The sequence below is a fragment of the Stegodyphus dumicola genome, chromosome 1, assembly GCF_044657685.1.
Source record: "Stegodyphus dumicola isolate Sdum_Otavi_A_Nest chromosome 1, ASM4465768v1".
Lineage (NCBI taxonomy): Eukaryota > Metazoa > Arthropoda > Arachnida > Araneae > Eresidae > Stegodyphus > Stegodyphus dumicola.
Genome location: NC_140768.1, coordinates 56,460,460 through 56,484,966, shown reverse-complemented (window position 1 = coordinate 56,484,966; position 24,507 = coordinate 56,460,460). Strand labels below are relative to the sequence as shown.

General features: G+C 27.2%; 1 protein-coding gene across 4 annotated transcripts in view; it reads right to left on the bottom strand.

The window, feature by feature from the left end:
- Positions 1-517: 517 nt before the first annotated feature.
- The window catches only part of LOC118188921 (rab GTPase-activating protein 1-like), a 113,422-nt gene continuing 89,432 nt past the window's right edge, over positions 518-24,507 (bottom strand). For 3 of the 4 annotated variants that reach the window (XM_085814909.1, XM_085814912.1, XM_085814919.1), the window contains exons 23-25: positions 17,226-17,297; positions 16,090-16,281; positions 518-9,440 (exon numbers count right to left, since the gene is read on the bottom strand). In XM_085814909.1, the coding sequence (XP_085671035.1) occupies positions 9,300-9,440; positions 16,090-16,281; positions 17,226-17,297 (405 nt within the window). In that variant the 3' untranslated portion in view covers positions 518-9,299. The remainder of the gene's footprint in view (positions 9,441-16,089; positions 16,282-17,225; positions 17,298-24,507) is intronic. The other variant, XM_085814923.1, reaches the window with a different exon arrangement.

Sequence of the window (24,507 nt, the reverse complement as noted above, 5' to 3'; positions counted from 1 at the left end):
GCTATGTATATATATAGACCAAAATTATGAAATACAATAAAGCAACAACAAATGCATTTTAGAAAAGATTTTTGAATTATAGTTGCGATTACTGGACCTTTAGGATATGAGTGGATTTCTTCCCTTGATTATGTGACAGCTGATAATTTTGCTGAGTCCGGATGATGCATTTTGTAAACTTTCTAAGTGTTGGGCAATGGTATAGTGAGGCTCTTGCGGTTTGTATCGACATTTTCAATGTGAACTTGGAAATATTTTACGCAAAAGGCATTTTTTGGTTGTGACCGGAACTTAAACACTATTTGAACTAGAAAATTTGAATGCTGATGCCACATTGACAAATCTAAGCATGAGAACACACATCATTACTTTTATTACTTGTGAAAGTATACAAGAGTACTAACACATTCCAATTTAGAAAAAGCAATTAAAAAAATCACATTCAAAACTACAGAAAATGTATGCACCTTGTGGATAAAAATTCATGTAATAAATGTTAAGTTTAGAATAATTATGCTTTTCAAATGTTTAATTTAGTTTATTTAGAATAAATTTAATTACATTTGCACAACTGCAAGAATTTTTTTTCTTTTACAAGTGTCATGGTGGAACTTTAATCATAGTTATAATAAAAAATATTACAGTAGTACATATGTTAAATTTCAACACATTACTTCTTTTAGAAAAACTATCAAATAAAAAAAATAAAGAACATAACCCATTTTCTGTCAAAATGAAAATATTCCTAAATAACATGAACAAACTAATTTTAATTAACATATAATACCATTAAAAATAAAACATTATAATCATAATATCATGGCTTCAATTCTTAAACTCCTTAACAAGGTTATATAAGAACTAAACTCAGCTGGATTTTTCTAAGATTGTTAAAAACTAATTAGAGTTGGCTCTTTTTCTGTCTTGAGAGGAGACAAAATTTCCTTTTATAAAGAGCAATCTATGTTTCATTTTTGTTTAACTGTTATGCTCATTTTCAACATGAAATTATCTGATGTTTTGAACAGAAGTTTATATTTCAGGGGTTCTCCAAAAGGGAAGAATTACCCCCTACATGGGAATTTAATAATTTAAGGGAGATGTAGTCAGCCTTTTATTTAGCTGTTAAGTATTTAGTTTTAGTTTAAGAATAAAACATCGACTTTCATTCAAGTTTTGGTATTAAACAAAATTTTCTATATTTTTTGTTCTTTAATTTATAAAACATATTAAAAGTCACCTAAATCTAAAATGTATATATGCATTTTTCACGTTTTCAAAAACGCTTGAGAACCACTTTTATAGTTCTTATACATTGATAAGACTTAAATATGTATCAAATGATGAAGACAGGATGTATTCATACACTCAGACTTTCCTATCAGAATTTTAATACAATTAAACAAGAGTAATAAGAATCGAGAAAAAGTTTAATTTCAATATCAGAAACTGAAATTTAGAATCCTATTTTAAAGACTTGGGAATAAAATTGGGATGTAGAGAACTTGCACACATAGGCATATTAGAATATGAATTAATCTTGCCACACATATATTTGGTACAAATATATATATCTCATTGATAATGAGTATGCAACAGAAGGCCAAATTTTCTATATTTTCATGCACATATTAACATCAATAATAATATAAACATAAAATTTTATTTAGATATAATTTTCAAGGAAGTTTAACCATGTAGTCTTTTAGTTCATACATCAGAGCTGCAATCTTAAAAATAATAATCTTCATTTATATCAAAACTTAGAAATGAAAATTATTTATGTTTTCAGCTAAAAGGCACATATATTATAATTATTATAACAATATGCATCATGTATTATAATAATATGCAGCTAAATAATTTACAGTAAATTTTTAGTTCAATATAATTAAAATGAGAATTTCTGAGAACATTTTTAATATTAGAAACAAGTTATTCATATTTGCAAATATTTAGATATTGAAAAAAATACACATTACAGATCTATGATTAAAATCTGTCAACATTTTCTAATTGCTATAATGAAGACTGCTACCCTAATTATGCCTATTTATGTAATGTAAGAAAAATGAATTATACAAAGCACAATTAAAAAAATGAGATAATTCATTCAGTTACAGACATTACTATAATGATACAACTATATCCAAGAAAAGAATCTAATTTATGTACAAATATGTTTATTCTGTGTTATTCTGAAAACAATCATAATAAATATAAATATTCAAATACTTCACTAACAAAATGTATTTGGAACCCATGTAACTATGTTAGTACGAACTATAAGCACGGTAAGTAGCAGTTTCATTAGCACTGCAGATTTGTGGACTTGTGGTGCATCTATAACAACAAAATATGCAATTAAAAAAAAAAGGCCTTCACAAATTTCCCCAACAATAATAATAAGACATGTTCTATGATGCATTATAATCAAATTGATAAAGCTTGGTTTATTTACAGGTGAGAAAATTAATACTGATTCTAGCAAACTTAAAATTTACTACAAAAATAAGACTAATCACAACAAAAATACTGAAGTGTGAAAAAATTTAACAAAATATTTACAGAGCTGATCTGATTCTAATTATAAGAACAGTTGCTTGCAATCCTTAGTACATTTCTTAATGTATGGCACTTAAAATAAAGGGGAAGAAAGCATTCAAAGATTATTTGTATTTCACTCTTCTACAGTGAAACAAGAATTGCTCTATAATTATATAATAATAATAATTATAATAATATTCACACATACTTGGCACAAAAAAAAATGCAAAACCTTATTCATGTAACCTGAGTTAATAATAGTCATTTGAAAAGTAAAAGTCACAATATGATACATATCAAGTCATGGTCAAGCTCAATTTTTCAAATTAATATTTTGTATTTTAAAGTATTCTAATAATTATTGAATAACAGCTCAAAGATTTGAACTATCGATTTTGAAAATGAAAAAAATACCATTCCCTAATAATAATTATAATAAAAACGGCTAATAATTTAAACTCTCCATATTTGCTTCTCTTCTATGGTATCTTACAAATTACCTTATAATTCTAAATAATTACGAAAAGAACTGCATTTGTAGCTTCATGTAAACTTAAAAAAAGTTTACTAAAATATTTGTGTTTAATATTTATATGCTTCTACTACTGACACACTTTCTTTTAAGGGATCATTTTTTTAATTGTTATCTGTCTTATGTAATACAATAGGATCATGCCCACATGAATTTACAGTTAATTTTGAATAGTTAGAATTTATAGTTATAGTTTACTCCACATGAATTTATAGTTAATTGTTATCCATATAATACAAAATACAGTAATGTTTCTTAAAAAATTATATTTTACTAATTTTAAATTTTAACCTATAACATTTGACAGCAGTAAATTCAAAATAACAAAAGACAATTTTATATGAATAAAACAATTTTTTTACAGCTCTCAATTAAATATATTATGTTTACTGAATACGATTATATTTCACAATACATTATGATCGTTGAATTAATGCTTGATTAACTTTTAATTTAACATGAACTGACTAACTTTTAAGTACAAATGTACTTATACTATTTTTTCAATGGAATTTCTTTTATACTTAAAAATAATTCTAAGTTATATTAATTCTTTTCTGCATTCTTTAGGTAAAATGAATGCTGTTAGACTTAACTGAGAGCTTTTAGATGAAGAACTTCAGAAACTTTTTCTTTAAAATTACCATTAGATAAGAAACTAAATAATAGAGGAAGTTTAGGTGGTGAAGTTTTCATTGAGAAAAAAGTTTAATATACTTTTATTGAACCTTATTTAGTAGTTAGCTAGAGACACCTATACTCAAAGCTAGGCTGAAAATAATAAGAAATTATATGTTGGAAGAAAGCATAAGTACAAAATTATCTTGCTCAGATTTTGCACAAATTACATCTTTAAAAGAAGCTAAGAAAGGAGTTAGATTGAATTTAGCACTTTTTGAATAACAATTCTTATGTGTAAATAAAGTTTTTTTTAATGGTATGGTATAATAAAATTGTATATATATGGTATAAAAAAGTTTAAAAAATACACCTAATAAAATAATGCTGATACAGTTAAATGGTATAATTATTATTTTCTTTTACATTTTTCTCAGAAACTGCAAACTGAATTTTATGAATCAGTGAGACCGATAACAATATATCATCTAAAAGTATTGAGGGTACATCCTCGTTGGAACAACTTGCTTTCATGATCACTGTCATGGTTTCAGTAAGATGCAAACTGCCCATATTCCAATATTGGACTCAGTTTAGTTGTGGCATATAAAAAATGGCCAAAGTAACAGAATGCATATCACTCTTTATCAGTTAAGTGATATTACTATTATTAAAAATCTAAGAAATTTCTCAATTTAGTAGTAAATGATATATAAATAACTTTACATAAAAAAGCTATAATATATTTTAAAAAATGAGTTTCAGAAAACAACTAAATATGAAAAATGGGGAAATCAATCAAGAAATCTTTTTAACTTCTAGTTCCTATTTTCTGTAACTTAAAAAGCTCCTTAACTCACACATCTGCAAAATGATGTCGTCAAAACAATAAAAAATTAACAATTCTCTGTTTTTACATAGATACATTTTTTTTCTTTTTGCATTCTCATTTAATATGATTTAAGAAGAAATCCAATTATCTTTTTACATTATTTATTTTGATTTAAGATGGCTTCTTTTTAAAAATCTTTACCTGAATTAAATTCTTAAAAAAAAAAAAAAAAAAAAAAAAAAAAAAATTTTTTTTTTACACCCTCCCAAAAACATATTTAAAACTTGTTATTAATCATAAAGATGTTATTTATGAATTATAAGTGTTACTATTAAATTCATACTTTGAGAAGAAAAACTCCTAGAATAAAAATTGCACATCATCAATATATGATTAAATGTATTTTCCGTATTTTACAGTTAAACACCAACAAAAACAGAACTTTTTATTTATAGAAATTACTTTAATACACTAGCTTAAAGAATTTTTTTAAAAAAAGCTGATGATTGATAATAAATAGGGAAATGTGTAGTAAAAAGTATAATTTATTTAAAGAGAATTAAAATAAAATGGGAAAAAAAATAAAATCTTATTAATAAGCATATACACATGTTTTTTGATAACTTTGTATTCTTAGATTATTTATTTTCGAAGTGATTATTTATTTATATATATATTTATATACCTTTTCAGTTTATCAGATAAAATAAAGGTATATCTATTCAAATGCTTAAAATACCATTAAGTTAAAACATCTTGTTATCTTTTCAAAAATTTCTTTTGTTTTTCATAGTTTTTTACATTTAAAACCAATCTTTAACTTTTCATATGCACTGTAACTTTTTTCTCCCCATATTTCAAAAGAATCAATCTACTATATATAAACAGAATTGAGAGCATATCTGAAAAGTCAACAACTATTTATAATGCTCAAATTCATAAAAAATTATAATAAATGAAATAATGGCATTTATAAGGAAGCACGGAGATATATAAATGAAATAATGGCATTTATAAGGAAGCATGGAGATGTATGACAAGCTAATTAAAAAATGTTTAAAAAATAATACATAAATTTTGAAATAAAATTGATATTTTTTACATAAAGATATAATAAATCTGTCAAATCTTAGATATTAAATGTTATTTTAGTATCATATACTGTATTAATTACAATAGTTAACTTTTAGTATTTTATACAAATCACACATACATACACAAACACACACACACAAAATAAACTATACATCAATACATTTCTACAGTATCAAACATATTTTTTATCCAACATATTTTTTATCCAATGTATCTATATCACACTTAATAAAATAAAGAAAGCATTCTATCTGTCTCTCTCTCTATATTTACATATGCATAAACAATCAATGTAATTCCCTTTAACATAATATTTTACACTTCATAATGCATATATTTAGTTCTACATATAATTCAAAATAACTAAAAAAGCATAGTAAACCTTCAAAATTAAGCACTGGTAAATATTTTTTCCCCTTAACAAAATTATTAAACAAATCTAAATCAACATAGTTGAAAATTTATGCAAAGGGAGGGGAAGAAAGAAGAGAGAAATATACACAACACTGTTTGTTTAAATCATTTTGCCTGAAGCACAAGAAAAGAATAAAGAGAAGTTTATTTTAAGTTGGTAAAAGCTAATATACTTAATAAACACTGTAATTTAAAGTTACAAATAAAACAACTGATACAAAACAATTGCATTCACTAGTCCTTACAGAAAAGTTACAGATAAAGAAACTCATGAAATTCATGCCTAATCACTGAGTACTGTCTCTTCCTTGTATAAGTACTAAAAAGGTCTTAATAAGCAAATACTTACTATATTATCCACACATTTCATCACAAATAAATTAAGCATAAAATGACTTTTCTTAATTATTTTTTAAAATAAAGTTCTTTTTTTTCATAGTTAAACTTTTTTCAATAGTATATAGTTAATGTTTTAATTAAATTAAAGCAAACATAAATTTTCATCAGAGCAATTCATTTTTCTATAATGCAGTTTTGATCTTTTTTTAAATACACACACAAAGTACTTTTTCATAGAAAACTAGCATTATAAAATGTTGAATACAAAGTGAAACAAATAACAATTTCCTGGATCATCTGATTATCAGCCATTAGCTTTAAAGTCTTCAGTTTGTACTGAAAAAGGAAAAAAAAAGTCCTGCAATGATTTTATATTTTGCTTTGAGCTTTTTCAAAAATATTTTAAGTTTAGGAACAAAATAACATATTGTATTTTTAACCACTTGTGATAAAGTAACTCACACTCTGAAACATGCTAAACTAATTAATCTAACATTAACAGTTGTTAGGAAATATGTGACTGAAATTTAGTAAATTAATTATTTCACATTTGAGTTTTATATTGAATTTATAATCCAAGCAAGTGCTTCCATGCTTTCTCTCCAAGATGAAACTAATTCACTTTGGTACAACTACAGTAAACAAGCATAATGAGGGATATGTGTAATTAAAACATAAATGCTCAGTACCTGCAGTGGCTACTAACAGGTTTTTTTTTTTTTATTTTCTTTAAGATGATAAAAGTAATCAGAATAGGCTGCTTGAAAACTACTAACTAGTTAGAAAATGTTTTAAGGACATAATGAAAGGAATGTTCTTGGTCAGAATAACAGAGTATTAAAATTTTTATTAATAAGCCTTAAGCATTTGTTGAATTTAAAATTTCTCAGAAAACCACCTACTAGTTTAAAAGCTAGGGAATTACAGACTTGCAGAGAGATTAGTACAGTTTTAGCCACTGAAATTAACCCCCTTCTTTTTTAAATTGCTATGACAAAGAAATTATATCAAAATCTGAGTTACAAAATCACCTGTGCATTTCTACATTTTTAAGTTTACAATAATAAAAATTCATTTTAACCTCTAGTAGTCCATAAATGTTTAAAATATCACAATTTAAAAAAGAGAATACATTTACTTTACTTTTCAGGAGGGCATACGGTTTAATCCTTAAGTTCTTCAAACATGTTCTATGAAATTAAAAATTCATTCACATTCAAGCTTCTGTAATAAATAAATACTATACATATTTATACTTAATGAATAAATTTTCATAGAGAGGCTATGCATTGTTTTATCAAGCAACTTTCTTATAATCCCTATTTTAATTTAAATTTAAAAAATAATAAAGCCCCACTATAAATTTCTAGTGAAATATTTAAGTAAAAATAAAACTAAATATTTTACAGTTAAATTCTAGGAAATTGTGCAAAATTAAATCCCCCCCTTAGTACTCAGTTAAATGTATTAAACTACAATATTTAAATTCTCCCATTTTTGAGTCACTAACCTAGATACACACTACTTCATCATATTTCAAATAATTACTAAAAACAGTAATAATTTACTGTTAGAAACGTTTAATATTCTTATTAAATCTATATAAAATACATGAAGAGGAGAAAACCCTGCAACAGTGTTGTTTTAGAACTAAGTTAGACTTCAATTTATTTTGTAAAATTTATATTATAAAAATTCTTCTTAATGTCATGTTTTCAGTTTCACTTAATTTCCCCCCTCCAATTCTATGGCATTTAGCCCTTGGAAATGAAATTATATTTATTTGATATATAAAATTATAATATTAATTATACATAAAATTAAGATAATTATGAAATTATATTAATTTTTGAAAAGATAATTCATTCAAACAAAATTTAAAAAAATTATAAAAGTTCTTTTTGATGTCACAAATTTATATTATCATGTTATTTTTCTTCTTCAGTTCTATGGTAGTTTAGCCCTTGTAACGAAAATTATAGTAATTAATGAAAAATAACTCAAATTCATCAAACAAAATGAATAAAACTTAAAGAAAGTAAATTGTTTTCTTGGTTCTCCAAGCAAAACAGATAATCAGGCCAACACAGTTTTATAATATTTAAAAATTAATCTTAGAACTATACATAAAACGTGGGTTCTTTTACTTAAATAAAGTCTTTATTTATGCATCTAACATTTCTTATAAATATACAGCACCAAAATACGGAACTTTCACTAGTGTTCTGCATTTAATTTATCAATATAAAAAGTAGTGCACTAAATAATCTAAATATTTATATATTTAAATAGGTGAATCATATATTACAGTGGCATAGACAAAAAACAGTTTAACACATCCTGCAACTGTGTAGCAGTTGTGTTTAATATGACTTAATTTAGCAAGTTTAATATGAACACATCAGGCAATGATTGAAGTCCCTGGAATGTTAAAAAATAGGTGAAAATTAAAGAAACACCAAAACATTTGACTAACTGGCACCAGTTTCTCAAACATGCAGGCCATCGAGTTCACAAAATTTCATAGAGAAAAATAAAAACAGACTCCATTTTTATATAAAATAATATTTAACTTATCACATACTATAATATAATCTGCATTATATACAAAATGGCACTAATTAATGCACATCTTAAAAGTTCCTTTGTTTTCAACTGCAACAAGTCAAGCTCTCTAATAAAATAATGAAACTCTTAACATTGCATTGGATATATAAATGCCTCATTAACTATTCCAGTTCCTGAATTTTGCATCTTTTTACATATGGCACAGCCATCATACGTCCTTTCTTCTTTCAAAGCCATAAGCATTTCATTAGAATAAAAATATTTGAAGGACATAGGGAATGCATTTATATAAAGCTTTCTCAGGTAGAGAAAGCATAAATCATATAAAAAGCAGCCATATCTAAACAAGAAGAATCAAGTTGATTCTTTATTGTCAGTGCTTGATGGACCATCCTTTTTGGTTACATCCCGGAGGGAAGACCATGTTTTATGCAACCATGTGTTCTTTGAAGCTTGAATTTCAGCAATGGCACTATTGAGTTGGTGAATAAGATCCTGCAAATTAAAAAAAGGACCACTTTTTAATATTTTTAGAAATATAAAACATACATTACATAAAGAGGAGAAATTATTTCAGTAATTTCATTTCAAAAATAAATTTAAAACTTCTGGGACACAATAATAATGTGAATGAGAAAATTTCTTGAATAAAGTTTATTATGTACACAAAAGAGTCTACAAACTTTTCAAATTAAGGAAATAAACACGCACCTTTCACAAAGAAAAATTCAAAAAACTGAAAACTACTGTTATTTGAATTTTGATTCTACAGCAATAATGCAAAATCAAATAAATTTTTATTTTTACAGAATGAAATTTAAATATAAATTACACTGTACATTTACATATATATGTAAATGTATAATACGGATGTATATATACATATAGAATTAATTAATATACATAAATTCCTTAATATATACAGGATTAATTAATGTACATAAATTCATTGCATTCTATTATAAATTTTCAATAGTTAATGAGAACTATTAAGATATTTAATACATTAATGCTTGTATATAGAGTTCTTTTCTTAACTTAAGAAAACAGCCAACTGCTAGTTTAATTCTTAATGCCTTTTCAAACAGGATCATAGTATTGGTTAGTGAGAGCTAAGAGGGAGATATTCTTATTTCTATATTTTACTAGCATTCCTTGACTTCAGATCTCATGTGTAATGAAGTAAATATTAATAATATATAAGACATAAATTAAACATAACTACAGTTATGAATTGGCATTGGTATTAGATAAAAGATCTATTTTTTAGTAGTTACAACATCATTATGATCTGCAGTACAAATATAATTGAATGTTATCATATGGACATAGTGAGATATCTTTTCTTGGGGTCATTATGTAAATGATAAAATACAAGTAGAAACTTCCAATATAATTTTAAAATTCCAGTACAACATTTAGATTCATCAAAATACTGGTAGATTAAAAACAATATTTCTACAGATTCTTTGATAACCACAGTTGTAGACACTTCTGTGCTTAATATAAATAAATAAATAATCAATACATATATACTATTATACAACAAAACTTCAATGCATAAAAGCAAGATGACTTGGTAGCACTATAAGTAGCTGAAGTAAACTTCAATCAGCATTAGGCATAGCCAACTTAAGAATTATAAAAGAACTGTTGCCAAAAGTAGTTTAATATTGCAGTAATTTGAAATAAAATTTGAATGTTAAATTGCATACTGAATGAACAAAAACAGGAATTTTCTAAATCTACAATTGTACAAATTATTTAAAAAAAAGGGGAATAGAAAGTAATACTTATATGAGATCCACAAAAAATGAAAAGCTGCATGCTGAACAAAACTGCTGAAATATTCTTTACATTAATACTAACAATAAATATTTTTTAGTATTAGATATGAAAGTAAACTGGCAGAAGCCATTCAAACCAAAAGAATAGTTCTGTGATTCATTTTCACATTTCAAATGCCTTCTTAAATTCATCATATGTGCTTCCTGATTTAACTGAGAATCAAATTTTAATAAGCTCAAAATAATAACAAGATAATTAAATCATAATGCTAATAAACTGCTCATTATTAATTACAAAGAACCTAGAATTGAACATTTTTTTTTATCAACACAACAGTTTTTTTAAGAGAAACCTTTGCAACCCATATACTGTAAAAAGTATTTGGGTATTCATATTATGACTGTATTAATTCACATGATTAAGCCCTTAATATAACAATATATAATATATTTCACAGTGTAACTAGCCCTATAAACTTCCACAAATGACTGTAATTATACATAATGACTAACTGAGAAAATAATAGTATTTGTACACTAAAATCAATTAATTAAGCACACACACATTAAAAAAGAAAAAAAGATTCTTTCTCTAAAATCTAAAATACTAAGCATAAAAGTACGACAATCAAAAGCTTACTGGCCAAAAAGAAGAGACAAAGTTTTGCCCTCTCTCAAAAATATAATAAACATTGGGCACTGCTGCAGAGAACATATAACAAACAATACTACCATAAAACTGAAAATCATAAAAATGCATAACATAGAAATTACAATCATAAAAATGCATAACATTAACAACTATGGCTTGTGTATCATCATCTTGTTTAAAAACATTCTGTTTGCAAGCTTAAGTTTATGAGTTAATCTGTCAATATTTTACACACACATAAAAACTGAAGATTAAAAACATTATGACGACCGACCGACACAATAACACACTGCATGACATTTGGCCTGCAAAACAGTTGCAACTTGCCTTGGCATGGATGCCAGAAGTTCTAGGTAGATACTAGAAACAGGTTATACCAAATGTCTAAACAGAGTCATGCAAGGTCAAGATATTTCAACATGGTGCTTTTTCAGCTCTGCTCAATCCTGCATTTTCAGTCATATGCCATCAAAATTTTTTATTGAACACTCTGCAGATACACCAAAAAAAGGGGGGAGTCAGTTCTACTTCTCCCATTCTACCAGGCCGATTGACGAAATTTAACTTGCGTTTTTCATGTCTTGAAAGTGCAACTTAGGATATGTGTTAGATTTATATATAGTATTGTTCTAACATAACCATTTTGACAGAAAATCGGGCTTTTAGAATAACTAGAAAATCGTATCTGAAATAATATATTTTTTTTCCGTCATTCATTTCATTTCGATCCTAAAACTCAAACCAAGTCAAAATATTAAATTTTGAAAAATTTGATGAAAATTTAAAAAAAAAAAAAAAATAATCTTAATGCCCTTTTTTTCAGTTTGCACCAAGAATAATTCATTCGGAGAAATTTTTAGTTTATGCTAACCTATTTTCCTTTTCCTTTAATTGTGCAAGAGTGGAAAAAAAAAGCTGCAATGTTCATTCTTTCAAATAACTCTAAGTGTATAAACTACATTTGGCATTAATTATTGCTTTTAATAAATGTGCCAAATAAAAAACAAATTCAATACATAAATTCATGTGTATCATAGCAAATTTTGAATAAAAAATTAATTTTTTGCAATTTTTTGCATTAATTTCGTAGGTTATAGTTTAAAAAAAATTATCAGAATTACTAAAAAATACAAATTAAAAAAATAAATCGGAAAATATCAGCAAATTTTATTTGGACTGAACCTAAATTTTGATTGTGCTTTCAAGACATGAAAAATGACAAGAAGACATGAAAGTTAAATTTTATCAATCGGCCCCGGATATGCAGAACTGTCCCCCCCTTTTTGTTCAAGGTGTACCTAGTTCTTCTTTTACACAAATTTAACAGTAATTCAAAATTAATAATTCATTCCCTTTTTAACACCTGTCATTTTGACTTAACATGAGGGCCAAGCCAATTTCTAAAAATTCCCAGCCCCCAAATCTTAAGAAAGCAGTTTTTATTTGTAGTGTGATAGCACATATAAGCTCAAACAGATTGCATATCAGCTAGTGAAGGACAATGAAGTACTTCTCTATGCTGAATAATAAGTCACGTAAATAAATGTATTAAGTTTTTACTTCTGTTTCCAAGATGTGTATGTTTAGAATTTGGAATTCAAACCGACATTTCGTATCTTCAGAAAACATTTAGTGTGTAACTCTCTTTTAAAGTGAAAGAATCTTTAATGAAATTTGTGCACATGCAAATTCAAGTTTATTACTTTTTCCAGAAGTCAACATATTGCAAGTTTTCAAATTTTTCATATCTCATGGGATTTTTTTTTTTTTTTTTTTTTTTACACCTGGCTTTCCTATTTTGGAATATTCAAACATACAAATTTCATTTCTGTCACATAATATTACATTTTTGTTTATAACTGCGAGATCAAGGTATAACAGTGACATATAAAACACGCTACATAAAAAAATAAGCATTCCAATATATTTTGGACAAACTGAATGAATGACTATGTATGGAAGAAATTCTCAATTATGGATTGTATCAATCAAGTTGGATTAGTGTTAATTGAATTAAATCCAGCAACTTTGAGTACTGATGGAAAGCACAACCACAATGTGTAAACCACAATGTCTAAAAAGCAAAGTTCATCACCCCTAATATGACTGAATTTCCCAGCATTATCACAATGTCACACACACTGGTGAAGAAGGATTCAGTGGTTTATCATTTGAAGATACTTATTATCTTCAAACAATTCAAGTTATTAAAGACTGTTTGAAAAGAACTATTAGTCAACTAACCCCTAGGCAAAGCTGAATTACCATATTTGATGGCATATAAGACACACCCTTAATTAGAAGGCCACACACAAGGAAAAAATGTTTCAATAGTCCGCGCAACAGCGCGGTACCACAATAACTTAATATGTGGTTTCTTTTAATTCTCATGTTTCATAAAAGCCAAATAAAGAATCATTGAATGCAATTACCAAACATATTTTTATTAAGGACAATTAACAAACAGTAAGCTATTTTTTTTTTGGTAGGTGATGGACCGAAATGCCTTGCTATTGCTTTGTTTCCATGCACTTCGGTGTAGTTTAACATTCCTAGTTTATACTGAATTGTATAGCTTAATCTCTTGTTTCCTGTAGTCATATTTTCCAGTGTATTTTTTTAAAACAAACGGTTCTAAGCACCGATACCGACACGTTTATACAGAGTAGCACCGATACCAACATGTGTGTCGGCTGAGTCAAAGAAAGTCTATGTAAAGAAGGAAAGGCTCCATAGATGTAATGTGACTGTCAAACCTGTTCGAACTTCGACATCAGCTTCGAGCTTTGGCGCTTTTTGGTGCAGATATTTCACGTATGCGCAAAATAATTATGACAGATGTAGAAAAAGTTATGTGTGTCTAGACCTTTATTCGGGCTAAAAATAGCATTCAGTATTGAAAGTTAACCTGTGTCCTTCACGTATAAGACGCAGGTAACTTTTTTGAGACCCAAATTTAGGAAAAAAAAGTGCGTCTTATATGCCGTCAAATACGGTATTTGAAGTTGTTTTTGAGATTCCTAATCCTAAAGAAGGCAGTAATAATGACAAAAAGCTCCAGTTCTAAACAAAGATTTAATAAAATAAGGCCTGGAACTGGGCAGAAAATTGGGTAATCATTTTGTTAAACATGAACCAATAACAGAGTCCCCAACATTTCTAGTGATAGCAGTGATATTCCAGACATATGCAAACATATGTGCCATTTATTATCAGAAGGTGAAAATGAATAAAATCTTGTTACATGCAAAACTTTTTTTTTTAAAATTTCAAATGCAAATTTACTTTAACACATATGTATTTTTCTGAAATAAATTAAGCTGAAAGCACTATAATTTCAGGTTAACACGAATAATTTCAGGTTTTTAGAAAATTATTTTAGCTCATTCTTTTAGAACTGGAACCAGTCTTCTTTTCTTCCACAGATACTTTAACACATTTACTTTTTCTTTACCACATATTCTTTAGAAGCCTATCTGTCATGTAAAAACAGAATTAGGTGTAAATGTTATACATGTATATAATGAGATACTGTCTGCCTAATGCCCATTAATTTTTTAATGCCAATATAACATTCAAGAGTTGTAAGTAGTAATTTATAACTGCAAAAAGAAATTTTTGTTCTGGCTAAAATAAATGAACATCTCCAAATATAATTACTAATATTTGCCCATGCATATAAATTTATTTACATCATACATTTTTTGGATTATTATGTAGAAACCACACTGATTGCTTTATACACATAACAGTTCAAGAGGAGTTTCATAGTTGTTTTTCTTTTTCTTTTTCTTTTTTTCTTTTTTTCTTTTTTTGGAAGAAGGGAGAGGGAATGCAACGAGCCTTTTATTCAGCCAAGAATTTTAATTCAAGTTTTGGTGTCTATCAACATTTTCTATACTTTTTCTTGTTTAATTTATAAAATACATTAAAAAATAATCTAAATTAAAATAAAATGTATATGCATTTTTTGAATTTTAGAAAAGGAAGATGACCTCAAAGCATCATTGAAAAGAAGAGCATGGGGCAAAACAGATTGAGAACCACTGTAAGAATCCATAGCTGAACAAACCAGAAAGAAAAATGTCTTTAAACTGATGGTGAGAAATGGGACCTTTTCTGAGTATACAGGTTTTTCTTCTTTCTTAATAGATATCACCAAATTTTCAAAATGCGCCAAATACTGGGAATTATGTATTACTACACTCAGGCATTATAATAATTTAGGTACCTGAATTACTATTATGTTCAGGAACCTGATTAATCATAATCTTTACTACTATATAACAGGATATTACTACATTTAAATTTTACTTTACCTTAAATTAAATTGATAACTCAATACTTTACAAGCTTTGCTAACATACCAACAGCTTCTTTTAAAAATGAGAATGAATGCTTGTGTTTTAAGCATGAGTTTCTTAGTCAATACTTTAACATGTTTTTAAAATTAATTACAGGAATAATAATTAATTAGTTTACAAAACAAACAGTTAACAAAGGTGTTTCTCTGTGACATCATCATCAATAAATTATTGTATTGACTTAAAAATTATGTTTATAGTGTTAATTTACATATACAAATGCAGGATTATAAAACTTTTGACTTTTTTAACTATAAATTTAATTCACTATAATAATTCAAAAAATTTAATTTTCTCTTTATTTTTAATGAATAATGTCATTTAAAAAATAAAAATCTTACCTGGTTTTTACATTCTGCTTCCACTAATGCTAACTTTGTCTGAGCAAGTTCAAGCTCAAGTTCTCGAATTTGTTTATCACTATCAACAGCATCGATACTTGACTCATTAGTTACACTGTTACTTTTCTTAATAAGTGAATAATTTGAGGCAAAGATTTTTTTGCAGCAAATTTCACAATCCCCAATTTCATTCTAAAAATTAATCACATATTTATGTATAAACAAATTATACAAATTAAAATTCTGCAAATATGCTAAAATCAGCAAATACACTTAAACAATTATTGAATAAGCATACTATACAATGTTTTTGTATATCATTATTTTACAACATGAGCATTATAATTTAAGACAGATTGTGCATGAAATAAATACTATTTTAAAACAAAATATTTAAAATAAAACACACTTTTACAGCTTGGAAAGGAATTCTATATTAGAAAAGAGAAAAAATTAAAATGCAGTTTCATTTCTAATAATTATAACCTAATTTCTACTATTTTAGTGTTCAGTTCTTAATGCTGCCAGAGTTGATAATGAGATCATACCAGAGAATAAACAGTTTTCAAATAGTTACAAATATAATGAATATCTCAATCATTCTAACTTTATGAAGGACATATGCATGACACATTTCATGTAAGTAGTGAAAATTATTACTGAATGGTCTAAATACAGACATTAAAAAACAAACACTGAATTTATTATGAATCAATTTTAATTTTCGCTTACAATAAGTTACAATTTGTACTTTAAATATTCCTTATACATCTACTCATTATAATTATGTAGCAAACATTAAATATAATAATAAAATTTCTATGTTCTGTCGAGCATAGGACCTTGTATATACAGTATTATACATATATATATATATATATATATATATACAGTATTATATACATATATATATATATTTAATCTTAGGAGATAATATAATCAATATTCTTTAGTAAATAAATTATTATATATATATATAAAATTCCTGCCACTCTTTGGGGATGGTATTGGTGGCAACTTGAAAACTGCATACAGTTTAATGCCTCAAAGAATTGACTAATAAGGTTTTAAAAAGTTAATACTTTTTCAAATTATGGACTTTGTATTGTACTATGGAATGAGTATAGCTTACAAACCTTTACTGTGTTTATGAAATCTTGAAAAAGCTTTTGTTCCTTTTCCAACCTCAAATTCAACTGGCTGCAAATCTATAAAAGAAACAGAGGACACTGAACACATATTATTTTAAAACATATGACTTTCTTATTTAATTTAATACACTGAACAACTGAATTTATATATTAAGTATAAATGTACAGTCAAGTCTTAAGCATTAATCCTTTTTCTCTCTTTGCTGAATTTCAAATACAAATTATAATATAATCTCTATATTAACCTCTATCAAATAAAACAAATAAACTTACATCCTACTAGTTTTAACTAGATTATAGGGAAAAATGAAGAAAAAGATTATATATAACACTGTGTCCATCACTAGTGTTACATATAAAAGAATAGATAAATGAAAATTAACTAATAAAATGCTGTTAATGTTTCTTAATGACATGCTAAATATAAAGACACAATCAGGACTAAGAATCAGGATACAATGAGGACAAATATAAAGACTAAGAAGCATTAGTTCTTTTTCTCTCATCATATTTTAAATAAATAAGCTAATAAAATTCACCTGTTAATATCTATCAAATAAAATGAAAAAATAATTCCTTAGATTAAAAGAGACTTAAATCCCACTAGATTTAATGGAACTTACATATCAGTAACTACTTTTGTAGAAATCATCATATTTTCAGAATATGCCAAATTCTGACAACTATGCATGTAACAGTTTTAGTAGTTTTATCCAGAAATGTTGCCATTTTTGTTGGCCTTCTCATCTGTTACATTCCAAGTTTTACCAGCTTACTCACTTAAATAACCTTATTGATTAATTTTGTGGATAAATAGCAATTTAACACATAAAACACATGCATAGTAAATTTTTTTAAAAATTATAAATCCTCATTTTTTCCTTTCTGTAAAAAAATCACCAAATTGTGCCAAAATGGCTGTTTAAATACATAAGTACCAATTTAATTAATACTAAAAAATAAAGAATAAGGTTATGTGTGATACTGTGTTCATCATTTGGATTATATCTAAAATAATAACTAAATGTATAGTTTTAAATTAACCAATAAATACTGTTATTTGCTTCTTGAATACATCTTTTGCAATATGAAATTTATTAAATCCATTACAGGATGAATGTGAAAGCTTGATATTTATCTTTCTTTAACTAAAATTATGCCTATTTTGGTAGATTTTTATGGTCAAATTAAACATAAATAACTGCAATTAAGTTTAATTAGTATTTTTGTTGCCGCTAGATGTAGCTGTATGTCTGTTATGGAGAAATGTATCGAAAGTTAAGTATGTGTACCTTCATTTCTATGCAGTGTTTTTTATTTTTGGTATTTTGTTTTGGAATGAGAGGGAGATTCGTGGGTGGGTGTTGAGCAATGTAATGTCTCTTTAACTAAGTGCATTGATATAAACAAAGGCACACATTATTCTAGAATGAGTATTTTATAAAATTTTTAAGGAAAATATAACAATAAAGGTTTAAAATTAATTCTGACAACTACCTGAATGTTCTTCTCATAATATACCAAAAATTGGAACAATTGGATGGCAAATTTAATTCATATGGATTTTTTTTCCAAAGTTAGGCTTAGGAGCGTGAATTGCCCGTCCCCACAAGACTATGTATCCAGTTAACGTGCCGTCTCAAGACAACGCTTCGGTAATAGAGGTACTCATCGTGAATGGGTTAACTTGGGAATCCCATCCATTCGCATCATCCACTATAGAAAATTTTTTCTTATATACTTGCCAGGAGGTCTTCCCATCATACATGGATAGCTGCAGAAAGGAAAGACTAAGCATGGGTAAATATTTAAACGAATTTCTTCAGGGTCAACTTTGCTGACTGCAGAAAGCCCGTCATCAATTTGTTGTTCCTTGGTAGAAACTGTCTCTTCTATTTGTTCTTTCACAGAAGAAAGTCTGTAATCAATTAATTCGCTGTTCCACGGCAAAAACTCTCTCTTCTATTTGTTCACTGAGAGAAGAAACTTTCTCTTCAGTTTTTCCAACTTTATTTTCAATTAAGTCTATTCTGTTTTCCATAGCCTCAAATTTGTTTTCAATTATGCAGGTAATTTCTCTTTCCATTTTTTCTTGACCTGCTTGAATCTTTTCTTGACAAGCATCTCCCCTTTAACGGATACTTGACTCTCATTCATCTCTCCTTTAACAGAATTCACGGCACCTTCCATCTTTTTTTGGAATGCAGCAAACGCAGTCACGAGCTGTTTTAACTGTTCTTCCATCACTCTTGTAGCTGGCATTTAACCCCACTCCTGACACCAAAAAGTGTTGTGTGCATTATATGGGTTCCTAATAGATTGAATGCCCAAGTCCAATAAAAGGATAATAAAATGTATTCTTATCAAAAGAAATTTAACAGAATGTCGGGATTTTTCTTCAGAGATATTCATACAATAATAGAATGTTAGATTTTTCTTCAGAGATATTCATACAATAATAGAATGTTAGAATTTTCTTCAGAGATATTTATACAATATCAGAATATCAAAACAATAAAATCAGTAGCTATACTTTAAACTACTAAAACGTTAAATGGTACACAATCCACAGCACAGAGAAAGCTAATCTGAACAACAATAATAACAGTAGCTCACTAAACCAACAATGAGATGAGATGTTCTCTGTCTAGCTTTTTATAGCTTTAAATCAACCGCACAAGATAGTTCCAAGAATTTCTGGAAAGCAAAAAAAGAATAGAACTACGATTACAGCTAGCATAGTAGTCAATTACATTTTTCAATTTAAATATAAATTACGAGATATCTATTTATTAAATGCACGTGCTCCTGTATTTTTAAATTTCCTTCATTGCTTACTCTTAAAATATATCTCGTCCTGCATTGCATGGGAAAATAAAACAATTTTAATTATAATTCTACTAAAGATATCTAACTAAATATAAAATTCATAACAATATCATTTTAGTTAAAAAAAAAAAAACATAGGCATGATTTCTCAAGAGTTTTTGTTTGGATTAAAGTAACTTATATTTCCTCACCATCTTACATGGACAAATCTACCAAAAACTATTCTTCATTATAAAAACACTGCTTTGTAATTTTTAATGCATTTACATATTTTACACAGCATGCAAGTTTATTATATCTTCAAGATCTAAAACTGAATCTGCATCAGTGCGAGGAAAAATGAACTTTCTGTGAATGTCATTTACACCCGTGCGGAAAATTTCGTTTTAAATTTGTCATATGAACATACTAGATCAGCGATTCTCAACCGGTGGTACGCAACAGAAAAATAGGTGGTATTCAAAGAAACAAAGTATTTTTAACTATTAAATTCAAAAATGAAACACCCCAACATCCTGTTTAAATTTCTCTAACACTAGTAAATTTATGCGATCTGAGCTTTGTTTGAGGTCAATAGCTGTTCATACACTTTAGCAAAAAAATCTGCTTTTACTTTCATGAATATTTTTTTAGCCATAAACATAAAAAATGTGTCATAAATGATGTTTTTAAAAGGAGCAATAGAAATGAATATTGTATTTAACAAGAAATAAAAATAAGTTCCCATAAAAAGATAATAAAGTTGATTGATTTATTATCATGTCTACACTTTATGGGCGACCATTTCTGGGCTTATATTGCTCTATTTTCAATTAGAATAATTTTTTGTGAAAATTCTCAGGTGATGGATCCAGGATAGTCTACTAGCACTAAGAATAATAAAAATAAAATAAAAATTGTTTATAGAAAATATCATAAAAGTTATTTATCATTTGGGTTTCCTTGGAATGGAGATGAAATGGACCCTCAATCTCAATGTGTTGTTTGCGGTGAACTATTATCCAATCAAAGTATGAAACCGTTTCTTAAAACACATCCTGAATCTAAGCATGCCAGTTTAAAGGGTAAGTCTGAAGAATAGTTTAAGAGGAAATTATCAGAGTTCAAAAATAATAAATAAGTCATGAAAGGTTTTGGTACTTCAAGAAGAGAAGCTTTGGAAGTACTAGTTAACTAGTAGCCTTACAAGTACTTAGTAAGTCTAAGAATTGCCAAGTTTAGGCAGGCTCACACTATTGGAGAAAACCTTACATTACCAGGTGAAGATATTTAACATTATTCAATGAAAAAGCGGCTAATGAACTTGATAATATTCTGTTTTCAAATGGTACAGCAAGCCAATGAATTCATGAAATAGCAAATTCCATAAAAGAAACACTTATTCAAAAAATAAAACACAAGTATTTCGCACTGCAATTGAATGAAAGTACTGACATAACAAATTTTGTTCAATTATGAGTTTACTTCAGTTTTGAAGAATATAAACAAATCTCAAAAAGTACTTCTTTTGTGAATCTCTTTATGCTAGAGTAATTCCAAATAAAATTTTCAAAGTAATTGACAGATTTATGTCTGAGCATAACATTCCTTGGAATAAGTGCATTGCTGTATGCAGCGATGGAGCTTGGGCTTTAACAGGAAAATATTAAGGAGTTATTTCTCAAATAAAGAAAGTCGCACCTGAAACTAAATTTACTCACTGCTCCATTCATCATGAAGCTTTAGTCAGCAAAACAATCCCCCAAAACCTGAAAATTGTTTTCAGTTAAGCCATGAAAATCGTTAATTTTCTTAAAAGCCAAGCTTTAAATTCAAGAATATTTATGATTTTACATGAAACACTTTAGTAAAATTTCAATAAGGTGGTTATCTAGAGGCTAAGTTTTAAATCGTCTTTTTGAACTTCAATCAGAAATTCAAATTTTCCTCTGTGATTCCAATTTTGAATTACAAAAATGGTTATTTAGTGAATTATGGTTGGTGTGTTTAGCATATTTAGCTGATATTTTCGAAACAATAAATGAATTAAATTTAGGATTACAAGGAGAAAGTGTTAATTTGTTTATCATTCGAGGTAAAATAAATGCAATGATAAAAAAACTCGAGTTAATAATCAAGGAATTAGATAATAATATTTTAAACTTTTTACCACTTTTAAAAAGTTTTCTAATCGAAAATAATTTGAAAATAAAAGAAGAAGTAGCATCCAACATTAAAAATTTATTGTTTTTTGGTGATAAATAATTTCAACACGTATTTCCCTGAGGGTTATGAAAAAGAAAATTGAATCTAATTTGTTCAAATGTACCTCCTGAAGAAAAAGAGAAATTGATAGAAATTTCCTATGACTGAACTTTAACTGAAGATTTGAAAGGGGGTAGGAAAACCTTTGGCTAAATGGGAAAAAAAAAATTTAAAGGCATTTCAAATAAAGCCATTAAATTTTTATTGCTGTTTTGCACAACCTATTTGTGTGAACAAGGATTTTCTTCCATGTTACATTTGAAAAATAAATACAGAACAAAATTAAAAGTGGATCCTAATTTACGGTTAAAATTAAGTTAAATAAGACATAAAGAAATTTATCTCTCTTAAACAGGCCCAAATTTCACACTAAATTATACAATTAAAGTAATATAACTTAAATTTTGATAATTAAAATTATAACCAATTTTTATCTAACATTTTTTATGTGTGCATATTTAATTCAAATGGCCAATAGGTTGTGCAAATGCAAAGCATGTATTTTTTTAATATTTCTAGTGAGACATTAAAAAATAATCATTGCAAAATGTAATGGTGGTACTGAAGTTTTTCAATTTTTGTTTAGATAGTACGTGTTAGTCAAAAGGTAGAAAACAGCTGCACTAGATGGTTCTTTGTGCCAGATGCTTGGGGAGTAAGTGCACTTCCAATTTATCTTCTTGTCTTCAGTTTTATGCACAGTGTCTCTCTATGATATTTATGTTTCATGCACTTTTGGTTAAAAGTGATTCACAATGGTTATTACATGCATACTTGCTTCAGTGAGAAAAATTCACAGTATTTCAAAGCCCTCAAATTTACTTAAATAAGGTGCATGATGATGAAAAAAACCAAAAATGTAAGTTCCAGTGTGTGTATGGAAAGGGGGAAGCAGAGAATAAAAAAAGCACTCCTAGTTTCAGGAAAATGAAATACACAATTATAAGATATGCAGTATTTTCTTGCATATTTTCCCCCTTGCATTTTAGTGCCAGGTTCTGAAATATTTAAAAATATTTCTGTAATTTTCCCTTTCCTTAGAGTGTTTAGAGAATGAGGTATCCTAAATTTTAAAATTAATTCATCCATGCAGTGATTGTTTTTGTCTTACTAATGAAGACAAATTCTTGCAAATACTTGTGCAAATCATGCCAAACCTTTCCTTCTAATTGTTAAACTTTATGCGAGTCTAATAAAAGAAGCAATCAAATAAACACAAACTGACACTCAGTCAACACATTCACTAAGTCATATGCACATTCACTTTCTCTGATTATTTGTGGATGATATGAGACCTAAAGAACAACAGAGACAACAATACACATGGGAGAGATTCAAATCACAGTAAAGTAGAAATGATGATATCTTAGTATTAAAATGTTAATATTACTATGGCTTCTTTTTGGAATGTAGGCTTCTTTCATAGAAATAATATCGTGATAGATACCTGTATTTCCCTAGTTTATCCATGACTACTTTTAAATTTTCATGTTCTTTTTTTCAATTGTGTACTGTAGAAATAAAATTTTTCGCATACTCCTCCCCTAAAGATTTTTGGATGACAAAATTACTAAAAAGAAATCAAAAAATAAAGAGGAGGGGTATAAGATATATTGTATTCAGAAAATAGAACATAAACATGCAATTTCAAAAGCACAAATAAAAATAGTACAAGAAAAAAATGTCAGTTGCAGGAAGAAGTTACCCACCAATCTACTAATAACAGAAGCTTCTGCTTTGCTCAAACTGACAATGAACATATCTTCATACCAACTGGCCCTTTAATGCGAAAATGCAGATAAATCAGACAGATGTCACAAGAAGTGATGATGCAGATAAATAAAAATTTCTGGATGAAAATATCCAGATTAAACACAAGAACAAATGGAGTATTACAGAAGTAAAAATGGGTCAAAAAGCTATGCATGATTAATTCACACCTCCTAAAATCTTCTAAAATATAATTATTCCAGCCTCACTAAGAAAAGCTCAGAATTAGATAGAAGGGCTGTTGCATTATCTTTTTGGCCTCACTAATAGAGCTGTGAAATTTTTCAGCATCTTCAGCAGAATGAATATAATCAACATGATTCTTGTCAAATAATTTTGTTCTCAAAGTTGCTGAAGCAATTTTTATGGTGGGATGTTTGTTCAGTAAATAACAATATAATTTCTTTTTTAATATTCAGATTTG